We start from the raw sequence: 19,353 nt of genomic DNA on the forward strand, positions 1-19,353 counted from the left end.
TTTAGATGTATTCAAGTCTCCAGGGCCAGATGAACTGCATCCAAGAGTATTAAAAGAACTGGCAGATGTGATCTCAGAACCACTGGCACTCATCTTTGAGAATTCCTGGAGAACAGGCGAAGTCCCGGCAGACTGGAGGAGGGCAAATGTTGTCCCTATTTTCAAAAAGGGGAAAAGAGAGGAGCCAAATAATTACCGCCCAGTCAGTCTGACATCAATACCAGGGAAGATTCTGGAGCAGATCATTAAGCAAACAGTCTGTGAGCACCTAGAAAGGAATGCTGTGATCACCAATAGTCAGCATGGATTTCTGAAAAATAAGTCGTGTCAGACTAACCTGATTTCGTTTTTTGACAGAATTACAAGCCTGTTAGATGAAGGGAACGCAGTGGATGTAGCCTACCTTGATTTCAGCAAGGCATTTGACAAGGTGCCCCATGATATTCTTGTAAAGAAGCTGGTAAAATGCGGACTTGACTATGCTACCACTCAGTGGATTTGTAACTGGTTGACTGACCGAACCCAAAGGGTGCTCATCAATGGTTCCTCTTCATCCTGGAGAAGAGTGACTAGTGGGGTGCCACAGGGTTCTTTCTTGGGTCCGGTCTTATTCAACATCTTTATCAACGACTTGGATGATGGACTCAAGGGCATCCTGATCAAATTTGTGGATGACACCAAACTGGGAAGGGTGGCTAACACCCCAGAGGACAGGATCACACTTCAAAACGACCTTGACAGATTAGAGAACTGGGCCAAAACAAACAAGATGAATTTTAACAGGGAGAAATGTAAAGTATTGCACTTGGGCAAAAAAAAATGAGAGGCACAAATACAAGATGGGTGACACCTGGCTTGAGAGCAGTACATGTGAAAAGGATCTAGGAGTCTTGGTTGACCACAAACTTGACATGAGCCAACAGTGTGACGCGGCAGCTAAAAAAGCCAATGCAATTCTGGGCTGCATCAATAGGAGTATTGCATCTAGATCAAGGGAAGTAATAGTGCCACTGTATTCTGCTCTGGTCAGACCTCACCTGGAGTACTGTGTCCAGTTCTGGGCACCACAGTTCAAGAAGGACACTGACAAACTGGAACGTGTCCAGAGGAGGGCAACCAAAATGGTCAAAGGCCTGGAAACGATGCCTTATGAAGAACGGCTAAGGGAGCTGGGCATGTTTAGCCTGGAGAAGAGGAGGTTAAGGGGTGATATGATAGCCATGTTCAAATATATAAAAGGATGTCACATAGAAGAGGGAGAAAGGTTGTTTTCTGCTGCTCCAGAGAAGTGGACACGGAGCAATGGTTCCAAACTACAAGAAAAAAGATTCCACCTAAACATTAGGAAGAACTTCCTGACAGTAAGAGCTGTTTGACAGTGGAATTTGCTGCCAAGGAGTGTGGTGGAGTCTCCTTCTTTGGAGGTCTTTAAGCAGAGGCTTGACAACCATATGTCAGGAGTGCTCTGATGGTGTTTCCTGCTTGGCAGGGGGTTGGACTCGATGGCCCTTGTGGTCTCTTCCAACTCTATGATTCTATGATTCTATGATTTGAGGTTTTCCATTTTGCTATAATAATAATAATAATAATAATAATAATAATAATAATAATAATATATTTATTTATTTATTTATTTCCTGCCCATCTGGCTGAGTTTCCCCAGCCACTCTGGGCGGCTTCCAATCAAGTGTTAAAAACAATACAGCATTAAACATTAAAAGCTTCCCTAAACAAGGCTGCTTTCAGATGTCTTTTAAAAAGAAGATAGCTGCTCGTTTCCTTGACATCTGAAGGGAGGGCGTTCCACAGGGCGGGCGCCACTACCGAGAAGGCCCGCTGTCTGGTTCCCTGTGATTTGGCTTCTCGCAATGAGGGAACCGCCGGTAGGCCCTCGGAGCTGGACCTCAGTGTCCGGGCTGAATGATGGGGTGGAGACGCTCCTTCAGATATACTGGACCGAGGCCATTTAGGGCTTTAAAGGTCAGCACCAACACTTTGAATTGTGCTCGGAAACACACTGGGAGCCAATGCAGATCTCTCAGGACCGGTGTTATGTGTTCCCGGTGGCCACTCCCAGTCACCAGTCTAGCTGCTGCATTCTGGATTAATTGCAGTTTCCGGGTCACCTTCAAAGGTAGCCCCACGTAGAGCGCATTTCAGTAGTCCAAGTGGGAGATAACCAGAGCATGCACCACTCTGGCCAGACAGTCCGTGGCAGATAGGGTCTCATCCTGCGTACCAGATGGAGCTGGTACACAGCTGTCCTGGACACAGATTTGACATGTGCCTCCATGGACAGCTGTGAGTCCAGAATGACTCCCAGGATGCGCACCTGGTCCTTCAGGGGCACAGTGACCCCGTTCAGGACCAGAGAGTCCTCCACACCTGCCCGCCCCCTGTCCCCCCAAAACAGTACTTCTGTCTTGTCAGGATTCAACCTCAATCTGTTAGCTGCCATCCATCCTCCAACCGCCTTATACATAATACATATATTATGTTCCTGTATTTTGTGTTTTCATTTTGTATTTTTTTGTGATCTTCAGATGAAGGGTGACATATAAATTTAATTAATCATCATCATCATTTTTTGAGATAAGGATAGAGAAATGAAAAGTGGGGGGAGACGTCTGCTTGATACAACGTCATCTAACCTCCCCATGAACAGATCGGAATAAATAAATAGGTCACCTGGAAGCACCTGGAAGCACACAGGACAAAGCATCATTAGAGGCAATTTCCTCCCATTTGCAGGCTGTGCAAACCCCTCCATAAGGCTAAAAACGGGGAGAATGACAACTCCATTCAACACACCACACAATCTATAGGTCTCCAGCGACATTCAGAGGCCCTGCTCCCGGCACACACCCGCCCAGGAGCCGTAGGGAAAGTGGAACGACGCGAGCAGCTTGTGAGGCGGAGAGGATCCTGCTCCATCCCCGGGTGTGTTGCGGCACAATGATTATCAGGAGTCAAAACATGTTGCCCCAGAAACCAGCAACAGGTACCTCAAGCCTGGCTGCTGAAGCCAGCAATCGCTGCTTGCCCTTCGGCAAGGAAGACATGCGTGCTCTGTAACTTGTGTCGTCCGCCCGACTCCTTAACACCCACGCTGGGGGCTTTCAGCCCCCGTTAATGAATTGGCAGGGTGCATCGCCTAGTCCTGGGCAAAACCTTTGCCCTCGCTATCTGCTACCAGCGCCACTCCTCCCTGGCTTGTGAGCACATTCTCGGCAGGAGTTAATAACACAGGAGGGAGACCAGCAGTCAGAGGACGGCGGTGTCTGCGAAGCTGTTGCCACTGAGAAGATAATCACAGACTATTATCAAAGGGGAGGATGTTATTCCCCCCTTCTCTCTCTCTCTTTTTTTATCAAAACTTGCCCAAGCTATTAAACAGTTCCCATTTGTACTGATAAGCAACATTTACAGCATAAGTGTCTGAAAGTCACAGAAGACGCAGCGGTTATATTAAGGAAGCAGTGGGGGCCCTCATTATGCCATTATGGTGGTAGGTAAATAAGAGGTATCTCTGCAGAAATCTTTGGAGGTTAAAGCCAGAGCCGCGGGGATTGTTTGGGACTCTCGGAGAGTTTGCTAAGCCCTTTAAATCAAAAGCTTCTGTTCCGATCACTGGCCTCCGTCTCGCTCGCCTCCGCTGCTGCTGCTGCTCCTGGGCTGCTGTAGCTGTGGATTAATCCAGGAAAAGGCTGGCCAAATGATCAAAGCACAGAGCAGAGCAGCAGAGAGAGGTGTGTTCTCCTTCTCCTGGATGGGGGAAGCATAAGCTGCAAACAGATGGGATCCAGAAAGACCTGGAATCTGCCTTTGGCTGGGAGAGCTGTGCGGGCAAGAGAGCAAGCTTTGCAATTACACAAAGCCCTGGTCTCCAAAGCAGGCATCTTCAGAGAATACTTCTGGGGGTTTCCTGCCTGAAGAAATGCTCTGTGTGGCGCAAAAGCAATCACCTCTTCCTGCGCAGGAGGGACGGCACGCAGCAGAAACAGTCTGGGAGTTTTCTCCCCTGCCAACTCAAATGGGTCTGCAGGGAGACAGCCACCAAGCGGCCTCAAAAAACGGAACCAACAGAAATAAAGCAAAACACAAGACCACTGTTTATGTACTCAATTACGGCTGCAAGGATACTTGTAGCCAGAAGTTGGAAATGTGAAACAACACTAACAATAATAATAATAATAGATTGGCAATCACTCATGTTAGAGTATTTTCAATTAGCAAAGCTGACCGGAAAAGTTAGGAGCCCCAAATCAAAAAGTATATAGTGAATGGAAATTAGTCAAGGAATATATAAGATTATATTGTAAAAATGATATTATCCTAGCAGAATTGAAGGATACTTGTGTATAATAAACAAATGGAGTAAATATCTTAGAGAAACATACAGAAAAAGCTACAAAACAAACTGTGCGCTAAAATTAAGACAACAGGAAAAGTATAACGAGAATGATTGGAAGTTTCTTCCAGAAGACTTTATTGGATAAGATTTGATGCTATAACTGATATTCTTTTCCTATTGTTGATTATCTTTTGTTCCTTCTTATTTTTCTGTCATTTTTGTGTTTAACTCTGTTGTAACCATTTGTAATGTATTTGTAAGATGATGTAAATCAATAAAGATGATTTCAAACAGAGAAAAAGAGAAAATGGAACAAGTGCTTCAAGGAACTCAGGACACTCCACAGCGCACAGTGGCTGCTGAAGACCAGCTACCGTATTTTTCACTCTATAGGACGCACTTCTTCCCCTCCAAAAATTAAGGGGAAATGTGTGTGCGTCCTATAGAGCAAATGCAGGCTGCGTGGCTAATAGGTGCTGCGTCTCGCTGTTCTAGCTTGGGGTTAGCTGCGCAAAGCCTCCGCAGTGCTCCCCCCCCCACCAGCCCCAAAGAGCAGGTCAAAAGGAACCTGAAGCCTCCGGAGCCCAGCGGGAACTCCCGCCGCGCTCCAGAGGCTTTGGGTTGCCTTCACTGAAGCCTGGAGAGCGAGAAGGGTCAGTGCGCATCGACCCCTCTCGCTCTCCAGGCTTCCAAGCTAGCCACCTGAAGCCTCCAGGGCACAGTGGTAACTCCCGCTGCGTTCTGGAGGCTTTGGGTGAATGCACCTTGAACACACCTTGTTTTAGAGGGGGAGAACAAGAAAATTTTTTTTTCCTGTTCTCCCCCTCCTATGGTCCGGTGCGTCCTATAGAGCGAAAAATACGGTACCTTGAATTGCTTTCTGTGGGCATGAGCCTAGCCTGTTCCCGAGGTTCAGAACAAGACTGGATCCATGTTATTCCAATCCGGGTCCAGATGTATAATGCCCAGGGCACTAGGGTGTCCTTACGTTCATCTCTATCCCAGGCCAGTGAAAGTCCCTTGTAGTGTCCCAATGGGGTCCTTTGGGATATTTTGCATTAAAAGAAGTGGGGCAAACTGGATGAGGGAATAAGGAGGGCAACACATTTGGTCCATCTATCTCACTCGTGTTTCCACTGGAAGCAGCTCTCTATTCGAAGATGCTCTCAAAGGAACCTGGGATCCTCACATGCAAAGCTGGTGATCTGCTGATGAACTAAGGCTGCAAAGAGATCCCAGGAAAAGCCACTAACCATCGAGCCGGTTTTAAAAGCCGTTTAAGCATTTGTTCTTAAAAATATTCAAATACAAGAGCCACATGCGACAACTGTACATAAAACAGCCCAACAGAAACCACATGTACAATTGTCGCAAACGGTTCTTGTATTTGAATAATTGAATATTTAAGAAGTTAAAATCAGAAGTTAAATTGCGGAAAGACGTCTTCTTAATTGCCCATGCGGGCATGATGGAATAGAAAAGTTTTCAGCAGGCATTTACGAGCCGAAACAGAAGGCGTCTGCTGGATTTATCTGGACGGTTCCCTCTACTCCGTGGGGCAAACGCAGAAGAGATAGCCTGAGTCTGGAAGAACAAAGGAGAGGAATTCATCTTCTTCACACAAGGCAGGTGATTTCTAGTCAAAGGAATCAGCGGCGGAAAAACAGGCGTCGCTTTCCGCAAGAACCCCGCACAGCACAAAATTACACCACGCGGCATCAGCAAAGGTTTATTTAACAATCCAGAGAGGCTCCGTGCAGACACTCTCAAAAGGTCCTTAACGGAAGAGGGAGAGAGCAGGCCAGGAATTCTAAACAATAACGGATCTTTTTTTTAAGTGGCTGCCTTGCATAAAGACAAAAAAGGCACACAGAAAAGAAAGGAAGGAAAAAGTGAGGGATGCAGCTTCTGAGGTGAAGCGGAGCTCATCCTGGCAGCATCAGGGGCCAGCAGGAGAAGGGAGGAGAGGCTTCCACAGCCAGGCAGCTGCCTTGGTTGCAACAGGGCAAGATCAGCTGAAGGGCCCCCGACCAGGAATTAAATGGGAAGCAAAGTTTATATACAAAAGGGAACGCATGCCCCTAAATATTTTTTGAATCTAAGTTTGGCCGCAGTGAGGGACAGTATTTCAATATGAGCAGGAAAATTAGAGTACCCCTAAACATTTTTTAAAAAGAAAAAAAGCACTGTGTATGTGTGTGTTTCACCTTTAATTTATTTATTTATTTATTTATTTATACATACATACATACATACATACATACATACATACCCCACCTGTAGGTGGTGATAGGGACGCAGGTGGTGCTGTGGGTTAAACCACAGAGCCTAGGACTTGCCGATCAGAAGGTCGGCGGTTCGAATCCCTGCTCCTGCCCACCTAGTTCAAAACCACATCAAAGTGCAAGTAGATAAATAGGTGGGAAGGTAAACGGCGTTTCCGTGCGCTGCTCTGGTTCGCCAGAAGCGGCTTAGTCATGCTGGCCACATGACCCGGAAGCTGTATGCCGGATCCCTCGGCCAATAAAGCGAGATGAGCGCCGCAACCCCGGAGTCGGTTACAACTGGACCTAATGGTCAGGGGTCCCTTTACCTTTAAACAGGGCTGCCGTCAGATGTCTTCTAAACGTCAGATAGTTGTTTATTTCTTTGACATCTGATGGGACGGCATTCCACAGGGCAGACGCCACTACAGAGAAGGCCCTCTGCCTGGTTCCTTGTAGCCTCGCTTCTCGCAGGGCCAGATGCCCTCGGAGCTGGACCTCAGTGTCCGGGCTGAACGATGGGGGTGGAAGCACATAAAGCCGGTCCTGAAAGACCTACACTGGCTCCCAGTATGTTTCTGAGAACAATTCAAAGTGTTGGTGCTGACCTTGAAAGCCCTAAACAGCCTCGGCCCAGTATCCCCGAAGGAGCCTCTCCACCCCATCGTTCAGCCCAGACACTGAGATCCAGTGCTGAGGGCCTTCTGGTGGTTCCTTCGCTGCGAGAAGTGAGGTTACAGGGAACCAGGCAGAGGGCCTTCTCGGTGGTGGTGCCCTCCCGGTGGAACACCCTCCCGTCAGATGTCAAGGACAAAAACAACTACAGTCATACTTCGGGATGAATACGCTTCAGGTTGAGTATTTTCGCGTTGCGCTCCGCGGCGACCCGGAAGTAACGGAACACATCACTTCCAGGTTTTGCCGCTCACGCATGCACAGACACTCAAAATGACACCACACGCATGCACGGAAGTGGCAAAACACGACCCGCCCAGTCGCGTCTTACGTTTGCTTCAGGATGCGAACGGGGCTCCGGAACGGATCCCGTTCGCATCCAGAGGTACCACTGTATCTTACTTCTAAAAGGCAGTCCCATTTAGGGAAGCTTTTAATATTTGATGAATTATTGTATTTTAATATTTTGCTGGGAGCCACCTAGTCAGATGGGCAGGGTATAAATAATAAATAATAAATTATTATTATTATTATTATTATTATTATTATTATTATTATTATTATTATTTAAATAGCAGCTGCTGGAAACCCCAGGAGGGGAGAGTTGGCCACTGTGAAAAGAGGACATTGGCCGAGATGGGCCACTGGGCTGGTCCAGCAGGCTGTTCTTAATGTTCTTAATCTCAGCATGACAGAAGCAAATTGCATCTTCCACGAAGGGTGGGGAGCCCCTGGGGGATCTCTCAAGGGAACCTCTGTCCCTGGCACAGAGTCCCAGTGCCCAGAAGGTGGGATTTGCACCCTGGGTTTCTAGCACACACGGGCAGCGCCAGGTCCGACCTCGGCTGCCTCCCTGCCTTTCTCCTGCCCTTTTAAAAGCTAAAACTGCAGACAGCTGTGCCCTGCCGCATATCGGACACAAGAGTAGGAAAAGGGGAGAGAAAGAGTGGGGGGAAAGGCAGAACGAGAAGAGATTTACTCCCTTTCTAAATTATTCACAAGAAAAGGGACTGCGCATCTTTAACAAGCCATCGTTTTATGAAGCAAGGTTAACATTTTTACTTGATTCAGTAGAATATTATAAACTCTCCGGGGTCCATTTGAGGACTTTCTACTTTGTGCAAAAGGAACAGACTCAGCACTTTTTATATTATTTAGAGAATAAAATTAACCCTCGATGGCCCAGGCTGGGTATTTCCTCTCCCCAGTTAAATATGGCACGCTCAGCAATTCCACCCCCCACCCCCACCCCGATATAATTACGGGCTGCTATCCATCATCTGTAGGAGAATGTTTTTCTGACACTCCAGAAGTGATGCGGTAAGCACGTTCACTAATAGAATAAATATTCTAAGTATCTCTTTTATATTTTCATTTAAATTGGAATATTTTAAAATAATTGTACATGTGCTGCCTGGGTGACTCGTACCGGTGGCTGTGGAGAGAGGCTGCCCCATCGACTCTGCCTTCGGCTCGGAGGGAAGGTCTCCCGCCACAAAAACCAGGAGTCCGGCTGCAAAACGCTGTTAGCAAAAGGTAATCTGCTAGCAATCTTTTGCTGCCAGAGTCCCTCTGTGAGCGTCCTCGCCAGGTGTTGCTCTTCCCCACCTTTGACTGATGGCCGCCTCTCAATTGGAATGTAGGTGTCCCAACTTCAAAATTTATTTATTGCATCTATGGTGTTGTTGTTGTTTAGTCGTGTCCGACTCTTCATGACCCCCTGGACCAGAGCACACCAGGCACTCTTCTCTTCCACTGCCTCCCGCAATTTGGTCAAACTCATGCTGGTAGCTTTGAGAACACTGACCAACCATCTCGTCTTCTGTCATCCCCTTCTCCTTGTGCCCTCCATCTTTCCCAACATCTTCTGGGAGCCTTCTCTTCTCATAAGGTGGCCAAAGTCTTAGAGCCTCAGCTTCAGGATCTGTCCTTCCAGTGAGCACTCAGGGCTGATTTCCTTCAGAATGGATACGTTTGATCTTCTTGCAGTCCATGGGACTCTCAAGAGTCTCCTCCAACACCATAATTCAAAAGCATCCATTCTTCGGCGATCAGCCTTCTTGATGGTCCAGCTCTCACTTCCATACATCACTACTGGGAAAACCATAGCTTTGACTATACGGACCTTTGTTGGCAAGGTGATGTCTCTGCTTTTTAAGATGCTGTCTAGGTTTGTCATTGCTTTTCTCCGAAGAAGCAGGCGTCTTTTAATTTTGTGACTGCTGTCACCATCTGCAGTGATCATGGAGCATCTATATCCCACTTTTATTTCCCTCTAAGGAGCTCAAGATGGTGTACATCAGCGGTTCTCAACCTGTGGGTCACCAGATGTTGTTGGACTACAACTCCCATCATCCCTGAGCTCTGGCCTTGCTAGCTAGGAGTGATGGGAGTTGTAGTTCAACAACACCTGGGGACCCACAGGTTGAGGAAGGCTGGTGTACATGGATTCGAACCCTGGCCTCTCCCAGTTCAGAGCCTGACCCTCTAACCAAGACACCACAAGGTCTCTCTGGAACTCCTCCTCCTAGTTGCACAAGAGTAACCCCACTGGGTTATACACAGCGGCCAACCAGATGCCCTAGCAGAAGAATTCAGAACCAGGACTGGAATTCAACCACCCATTGCTGTCCTACCACCACCGATGAAACCTGGAGGTTCCCTCCAGCCATCATGACTAGCAGCAGTTGGCAGACTTCTTCTCCCCCTCTGTCTTTTCTAGGCATTTGTCCAACCCCCTTCTAAAGCTAGCAACCATCACATCTGGTGGCAGCGAGTTCCACAAGCCAGCAGCGTGAGGAAGATCTTCCTTTTGCCCGACGTACCCATCAGCTTTGCTGGATGAGCCCACTTTCTGGCGCTGTCAGAGAGGGAGGGGAAACCTCCCCTGCCTTTGCTTTCTCCACACCTTTCTCCACAGGTAGGGCAAGCACGTCCCCTGGCCTCAAGTCCACTCCGGTCACCTGAGACCCGAAACCACATTCAGGGCTGGCCCAGTACATTCTGGCAACTGAGGCGGACCACAAATTGACACACAAATGCACCCCGGCCAAGGAAGAAGGGATGAGCGATTGGGAACAAAGCAGGGGATCAAGATTGACCACTGGGATCTGCTGCCCCTAGGGATCCTGCCACCCGAGGCAGTAGGCTCACCTTGCCTCATGGGTGTGCCAGCCCTGGCTGCGTTCCTTCCCAATACTGCAGCTGTGCAGGTGTCACGGTGCTGTCAGGCGAGGAATGTGAGGAATTAACTACAGTGCTACCTTGGTTCTCAAACTTAATCCGTTCCAGAAGTCTGTTCCAAAACCAAAGTGTTCCCAAACCAAGGCCCACTTTCCCATAGAAAGTAATGCAAAATGGATTAATCGGTTCCAGAAATTTAAAAACAACCCCTAAAACAGCAATTTAATATGAATTTTAGTATCTAACAAGACCATTGATTCATAAAATGAAAGCAATAAACAGTGTACAGTGGTACCTCTGGATGCGAAGGGGATCCGTTCCGGAGTCCCGTTCACATCCTGAAGAGAACGCAACCCACGTCTGCACGTCGTCGTTTCTGCGCTTGCGCAGGGCGTCATTTTGAGCCTCTGTACATGCGCGAGCGATGAAACCCAGAAGTAACGTGTTCCATTACTTCCGGGTCGCCGCGGAATGCAACCCGAAAACACTCAACCTGAAGGAACTTTAACCCGAGTTATGACTGTATTGCAGTCACACAATCAATCAATCAATCAATCAATCAATCAATCAATCAGTAGCTGAACTGGGTTCCACACAGTCACAAAAAAAAGCTGCAAAAACAAAACCGCAAAATAAATAGCAAAAACAGACAGACCTCAGCGTTAACACTAAAAAATGGAAGCATAACCTTCAAAACGGAGCATGTTCGGTTTCCGAAAAGAGTTTGCAAACCGGAACACTTACTTTTGGGTTTGCAGTGTTTGGGTTCCAAGTTGTTTGAGTACCAAGGCATTTGAGAACCAAGGTACCACAGTATTGTCGAAAGTACACTCACAGGTTACTCCTAGGTGTCCACCTGTTGAGGCAGTTGTCACGACAGAGAGACCCCTGCCCGCCACAACCTCAGCTTAGGTATCTCCACCACCCGAGCTGCACGCAAGCAGAAGCAGACTTCACCTGCCTGTAACCTGCTCCTGCTCCTCCCTCTTCACCCCTCTCCTGGTCCTGGGAGACAGTGGAGCAGGAGACACGGGAGCAGCAGGAGGAGATGTGGAAGGCTTTGAGTCCCCATCAGCCTGACCTCTCTCTTCCTCCTCCTGCCCTGTTCTTAACTCTCCAATCCTGCAGCTTCTCCTGCCTCTGGCTCTCGTCTCTTGGCTGTCACACATTCCCCCAGATCGACGTTCCCTTCTTCCAAGTCAGTCTCCAACCCCTCCTTCTCCTGGTGCCCCCTCCTCACTGTCCAGCCGGTCCCTGAAACGGGCGCCCCACAAACCACAGCTGGCCCTGCCGCCACAAAATTCTGCAGCAAAATTCTGCCTTCTTACTGCCAGGCCCATTTCTCGTTGGAAGGTTCAGGACAGATAGAAGAGAGGATTTATTTACATGCAGTTATTTAAATGTAACACGGGTGGTGCTGTGGTCTAAACCACAGAGCCTAGGACTTGCCAATCAGAAGGTCAGCAGTTCGAATCCCTGCGACGGGGTGAGCTCCCGTTGCTCGGTCCCTGCTCCTGCCAACCTAGCAGTTCGAAAGTACGTCAAAGTGCAAGTAGATCAATAGGTACCGCTCCGGCGGGAAGGTAAACGGCGTTTCCGTGCGCTGCTCTGGTTCGCCAGAAGCGGCTTAGTCATGATGGCCACATGACCCGGAAGCTGTACGCAGGCTCCCTCAGCCAATAAAGCGAGATGAGCGCCACAACCCCAGAGTCGGCCACGACTGGACTAATGATCAGTGGTCCCTTTACCTTTTTATTTTTTTAAGTTAAGCTATGGCACTCCCTCCCACAGGAAGCAATGGGGGCAAGCAACCATGATGGCATTAAAAGAGGATGGGGCAAACTCCTAGAGCCAAGGGCTGCTGATAGCGACCATGCTAGATGGAGCAGCCTCTCTCTCTCCAAAAATAGGAGGTATGGAGAGAGGGATTCTTTAAAGGCACTATCCTACTGTTTGCCCCCTAAAGCCCATTGCCCAAAAGGAGGACATAAAAGATGGGATCATCAGGTGTGTGACTGTACATCTGAGAAACGAATATTGCAGGGCTAGAAAAGTTGAATGAAAGGGCAACCCAAGAGGGCATCATGGGCATGAAGGAATCTCCCAGTGAAGAAAGGTGACAACAGTTGGGGCTTCTGAGTTTCCGGGGAAAGGTGAGCTAAGTGGGTGGGAGGACATGGCAGAGAAGTCGAGAATTATGTTTGGTGTGGAGGAAGTGGATAGGAAGAAGTGGTTTTCTCTCTCTTTTAAGGCAAGAGGTTAAGACCATCCAATGAATGCTGAAAGATTCAGGACAAAAGGAAAGCAGTTTTCACACAGCACAAACTACGGAATATTGCTTAACCACAAAAACACGACGATGATTTTATTAAATGTATTAGTCGCAATTTTGCCATGGCAACTCAAAGTGACTTACAATATTATAAGCAAAAAACCAAACACATATCTATATTAAAGCCAGTACTTTTTTAAAAAAAAAATCTAAAAGCTGTTCCATTTTTTTAAAAAACTAGATTACTGCTGCTGCAAAGAGAGAAAGTTTCTCACCAGGAGCCCCCTTGGTTTCATTGAAAAAGCAGATTCCTTACCTCTGAGGTAGCCCTGATTTTCAGAGAATTTAACATTAAGTTATCCCCGGTTGCTTCTTGCCAAACCGAGAATCACACCACACACCACACACAGAGCCAAACTCAGCCGGCTATTTTTACTTTTTTTAATTCCCAAAATTTAAATCCCAACTTTTCCAAAGTGGCCTATGCACATACACACAAGGTGCAAATCACACTGTGTGATCTCAGCTACATTTGAAGATGGAAACGTTTTTGTCCAGTATCTCTCCAGCAAAGGGTAGTTGCTATTTGAGAAGTCCTGCCTACTCACCTGTGATACTGAACCCCAAAAAGGAGGAAAGAGAAGGTCGGAGAACATTAAAAAACTGAAAAGGAGACATCCTTCTCAGCTGCAGACACTGGATTTTCTGTGAGTATGGACCATGCCATGAGACAAAACAACAATCGCAAGATATATGGATTCTCAGCTGCATGAGGGTTACATCTCAATGGGATACTTGTCCAAGCCCTTGCCCCGTCTTACCTTCTCTCCCAAGGGACAGTAGCCTTTGAGGAAGTCTGAGCACACCTCCGCTTTCCGGGAAACGTAGACATGGCTGTAGGGACAGTCACTGTTGTTGCAGATCCCTTTCAGGAAATAAGAGCACACAGGCATCTGAAAGGACAAAGTCGGGAGGGAAGATTAATCTCCAATGATTTAGTGCCAGTTCCAACCCTCAAGTCTGACAGAAAACCATCCCTGCTATAAAATGAAGGCCACAGTCCCCCACGCCCACCAGATTTGATTCTGGTGTGGTTTACACATGCATCTCTTACACTCACAACAACCCTGCGAAGCTGGCCACAAATATTCCCATTTGGCAGAATGCAACTTGCAGAGAAAGCAACTTTCTCAGGGCCCCCCAGGAAGTCTTGTGAGCAAGCAGCAAATTGAGTCTTGTGTTTGTTTGCGGCTTCCACACTTTGTGCAGGACTCTTGCAAGAGCCAGGCGCACCAAACAACTTAGTCGCCTTCATCGCTGCTTCCCTGTGGTGCACATATTATGCATCTGATAACTTATAGAGTGGTACCTCTGGTTGCAAACAGGATCCGTTCCGGAGGCCCGTTCGCAACATGAGCAGAACGCAACCCGCATCTGCGCATGCGTGGGTCACGATTCACTCCTCCTGCGCATGGTGTCATTTTGCACGTCTGCGCATGCATGAGTGGCAAAACCCGGAAGTAACCCTTTCCGGTACTTCCAGATCGCCACGGAACACAACCTGAAGCAAACACAACACGAGGTATGACTGTACAGTGCTTAATTACAGCGATCTCTAAGTAACTCCATACAAAAAAAAAAAACTCCAACAACCATTAAAACTATAACATCAGAAACAAAGAAAGTCAGTAGGCACCAGAAGTTGAACATAAGTCAAGGGAAGTCATAGACTACTCTATTCTGCCTTGGTCAGACCCCACCTGGAATCCTGTGTCCAGTTCTGGGTGCCACAATTTAAGAAGGATGTTGACAAGCTGGAACATGTGCAGAGGAGGGCAACCAAGATGATCAAGGAAACCAAGCCTGATGAAGAACAGTTGAAGGAGCTGGTTATGTTCAGCCTGGGAAAGAGGGGACTGGGAGGAGATAGGATAGGCATCTTCTAATACCTGAAGGGCTGCCACACAGAAGATGGAGTAAGCTTGTTTTCTCCTGCTCCAGAGCCGAGAACCCAAACCAATGGATTCAAATGACAAGAGAGGTGATTTCGACTAAATATCAGGAAGGACCTTCTGATGGCAAGAGCACAGCGCCTGTCTAATATTCAAGGGGGAGGGAGTTCCAAAGGCTAGGTGTCGTGATATGACACCCAAACCTCACCAGACGAGAGTAGCGATGGGCCAAAGGGTACTTTGATTCCCATTTTTGGCATCTTTGAGTGAAACGCCTTTTGCGGCAGCTTGAAGCCAGATTCTGGCCATTGTTTCCTCCAGTTGGTGGGCAGGACTCCACAGGACTCATTGCTCCCGCTACCTTTGTTCACAGGTGCTGGTGATGTGAAAAAGCACATCAAAACCAATCTGTGCGCAGAGACAGATGTGGGGCCGCCTTGAGCACTCCTGCCACAAAGCACAAAACTATACCTTCTGCCAGCTGCTGGGTAATTAAAAAGGAATTACTGGCCTGCTGTGACAATCCTCCTCCTCCACCTTTAGTGGCTACTGGAGGCGGAGAGGGGCTGCAGCTCAGGGTGGCAAAGCGCTGCCTTTGCAGGGATGGAAACACTGCTGGTCAGCCAAGGAAGCACCTGTGGCATCTTCCAGCTGTTTTGGACTACAACTCCCATCAGCCCCAGCCAGTATGGACATGCTAGCTGGGGCAGATGGGAGTTGCCGTCCAAAACAGCTGGAGGGCACCAGAGGGCTGCTCTAGGGTGACTCTGCAGAGAGTAACATTAAATAAGAATATTCCTATTTCTTAAAAGCATCTTGCTCCTGAGTGTACCTTCCAAGGCACAGACTCACCACATGGCTTGTGGGTGCTTGGCTCGCCTTACCCCCAGAGTTTCAATTCCACGCTCTCCCTCTTCCTTTCCTGGCTGTCCACATGGACACAAAAACCGGCTGATTGCCCAGTGAACAGAGCCACCGCTTCTGCCAAGCGCCATGGCCTTAAGTCCTGCAGGTTCAGGGATCCTCCGGCCAGTATTTACAGATGTGCAACAAGCGCGGGCGACACGATGCATGGGGGAGGGAACTTTCCCCCGAAGGACGTATTAGGGCTTTAACTGAATTAGTTCACTAGAGTGAGAAGGAGGAGGAGGGAGGGGGGAGAAAGAGGACAGGAAAATGGAAGGCTAAAAGCCACGCAAGAAGGAAAAACAAAGAGGGCTTTAAAAGCAAAGAGTTTATTTTTAATTGTCTTTTAACTGCAGACATTAAAATAAAGGACAGGGCTCTGGGGCTGCCTTCTCCTGTCGGCGGTGGCGTGACCGTAAACGATTCCCTTAATGTAGGTTTTGATATAGAGATCAAATTAGCTCTAATAAAAAGGGATAATAAAGGCAGCTCTTATGCAAAACTCAGCTCCTCCCAGCTGTCAAGGCTGAGCCATTACCAAGAGAAAGCGCCGTTCTCGTTTCAATTAACCTTGTTTGCACCCCGCGATGTCCGCGCAAATAACAATAACATTAATGCAAGGCGCTGCGGCCATATTAGGAAGCCCCGAAGACGCGCGCACGCCTTCCTGGAGCCGGCGGCTAATGAACCCGAAACTCGACGTGAATTTCCAAATTGCTCACAACAGAGTTTTGAAGCTCTATTAGGGAGAAAAATGCTGATTCTTGTCAAGTCCCTCAAGGGGAAAAGCTGTTGCAACAGCAGCCTGCTCCAGCCCAAGTCTTAGCCTCGTGCTAACCTCTCGCATCCGCAAACTCAGCTGCGCTGGCACACGGGGAATGGCAGGGGGCTGGCGGCCCCAGGGATGGTGGGCAGCAAACTGGGGGCCACAAGGAAGTCTGCCTGAGAGGGCCGGGCCATTTATCCACTACGCCCCACCCTCCAAATAAAGAAAGCTGTTTGATGCTTCTACTCTTCTCGTGCCATATTCTCAGAAAACCTATCAAAACTCTTCTCTTTTGCTGGGCTTCTAAGGCAGACAGAGATAATAGTCCCTTCTCTTCTCGTTTTGCCCTTTTCGGGGGGAAACAAACCAATTAATTTTGAACTTAACGTTTGCAGATTTTCTTTTTGATTTAGTTCAGGACTCTGGCAGCCTTCAAGACATTGTTGGACTACAACATGGGTGCCAGCTAGAGGCTGATGGGAGTTGTGGTCCAACAGCCTTTGGAGGGCACCAGCTTGCGCAAGGCTTGCTCCAAAGTGGCGCCACAACTACAAATGGCGCTTGACCCCCGAGGAGAGCTGGCTGAGGCGAGCTGAAGTCCAACAGCATCTGGAGGGCATCAGTTTGACGTAGGAGGACCAAAGGGCCTGCTACACAACTGTATTCCACACACACACACCCTGCGAATACAACGCTCTAACCATGTTTGTTCATACAATCTGCAGAGCAATCGGAGGCCCAAGAGGTGTTTTTGAAAGTCAACCACCTCTGGAAAGGCCTGGTCCTACCCCTGTCTCCGTTCCAAACCAGGCAACTTGGTGGGACAACAACGTCAATGGAGTAGCTGCAGGGCCAGTCCAAGGCATTTTGCTGCCCGAGGCAGCGGACAAGATGCCATTCCCTGGCTCCACTCCATGTACAAAACCCTCCCGAACTGGTTTTCAAAACCGAATCTGACACTAGCAATGGAGCCAGTGTCCTCGGCTGCCTCTGAGGGCAGCAGGCTAGCTTAGGGGGCACACAGCAGGGCACACAGCACATAGCTCTGTCCTAGGGTTGCCATTATTTAACCGCTTTTTAGAAACTCCGCCCGGACACTATTTCCAATGGACGAATCCCAGGAAATCTGAATGCACAGTAGCTTCTCAAACTCTATTCCCCATCGGAGGCAAGCACGTTTGTTCTTGGCAGCAGCCAGGAGGTGGGGCAATCATGTATCCAGACCCCCCAAAAATCAGTTCCTGTACTAAACAAGACACAGGACGAGAAAGCCGCCTTTAAAAGAAAGGGCTCGTTTGGAGACAGTGGACTCCAGCCAGGCCATTTGCAGCGAAGCCTGAGCACAGCAGAAAACCACCTTCTTTTGCGGTAAGGATTAACTCACCAGCCCCTCTCCTTGGGTTGTGCTTTGATAAATGAGGCGGACATCACCTTTCCTGGTAATCGCCAGGTTAACAGGAAGCTACAGGAGCGGGTGCCGAAGTCCCCACTTGCCTCCGGGCAGCCGGCTACCCCTGGGCTATAAATCACGGCGGAAAGGGCTCTAAGCTCAGCAAAGGAAGGGGAGGCTGCAGCCCAGAAACTCCCCAACTCAAAACAGAAAGTAAGAAGTCCACTCTTCTCCCCCAACGCAGTTCACTAGCACGGACTTGCTTGGGGGAAACCACACGTTGAACCACAAGTTCGGGGGGGAGGGTACTGGGTGCCTTTAGTTTCCCATTCAGCACAGCAATGGGTTACTCTGTGCTCACAAAAAAGGAGAACGAAATTCTGCCCCAGGCAACCTGCATTCTGTGCAATTTCAGAACCTAGGTAAATTAGCAAATACGCATGACGCCTCGACTTTGCCACATTTATTCTGCAAATATTTTTCAGCGGTCGACATTATTTATTCTGGGTCGACATTATTTATTCTGGGTTTGCTAGTCACAGGGAGGGGCGTGGGGACATGGGAGCTTTGCAGCAGCCCCCCCCCCTTGGCAAAAAAGCATATTTAGCTACCTCTCTGGATTCTGAGATTTAAGCATCTCTTCAAAGTAATAAGGGCCAGAAACCTGCTTATCTCCTGCTAGTGAAAATGGAAGTTCTCAGGGAGCTGAAATGCTGCACCTGATACCATCTAGGAGCCGCCAGGGAGGGCGGGAGGCAGAGAGCATGAAGTCATAGTTAATGGCCTGACTGGGGGCAGCTGAAAACTTTTTTTTGTTTCGGCCAGTCTACCCAGACATATAATTTAACTACCTCTATCTCTTTTAAAAGCTGTATTGATTTTATCTTTGTTTGTAATGATGATGGTTCTCTGTGTATGTGTGTGTGTGTTTAACAACAATGGCTTCGTATATATTTGTTCTTAATTGGACTGTGAATTTGAGCTGTGTTTTATCCAAAAATGTATTTGTCCCTTGGTTGGAGAGCTTTTCGATCAAGCTGGTTATAAATCTACTAAATCAGTTGTTCCCAAACTTTGGGGGGCTACTGCCCCCGTTGGTTCCATCAACCTATCCTCAGTGCTCCCTACTCCATAAAGAGCATTATTCAGAACAGAGGTTTGCATGACCCTCTAAGGAAGGTGATAACACAATAAAATTTGAAACAGTAACAATGAATGGCACATTTATTCAAAATCAAATCAAAACAATTTAGCTTAATTATGTCAACAACGTTAGTGAGCATGATCCAGCAATACCCATTTTTCAAAGACTGATGGTCATTTACCAAAGTAATAGTAATTAACACCTCCAGCATCCCTCTGCCGCCCCCTTGCCTCTTTGCAACCCCTGCCCTCCCAAGGGGAGCTACCTCTGGTCTAAATAAATAAATCTACACATATGAAAAAGCAGCCCCCCCTCTCCCAATATGGGTCACACTCTAGAGTGAGGATGGAACTGTCCTATCCTGAATTCTGGGTGGGACAATGAGACCTGCACCAGGAGTTGGTACTTCCAGGGAGCCGGGGAAGAGACTGGCCATCTCCTCCCTCC

The 19,353-nt window shown here is 48.1% G+C and overlaps 1 protein-coding gene across 1 annotated transcript in view; it reads right to left on the minus strand.

Annotated features, from left to right (window-relative positions):
• The window catches only part of ZC3H3 (zinc finger CCCH-type containing 3), a 264,865-nt gene that overhangs the window by 48,339 nt on the left and 197,173 nt on the right, over positions 1-19,353 (minus strand). Inside the window, exon 9 of the mRNA XM_081874112.1 lies at positions 13,570-13,701. Coding sequence (XP_081730238.1) covers positions 13,570-13,701 — 132 coding nt within the window. The remainder of the gene's footprint in view (positions 1-13,569; positions 13,702-19,353) is intronic.

The sequence above is a fragment of the Podarcis erhardii genome (assembly GCF_964252035.2).
Source record: "Podarcis erhardii genome assembly, chromosome: 8".
Classification (NCBI taxonomy): Eukaryota; Metazoa; Chordata; class Lepidosauria; order Squamata; family Lacertidae; genus Podarcis; species Podarcis erhardii.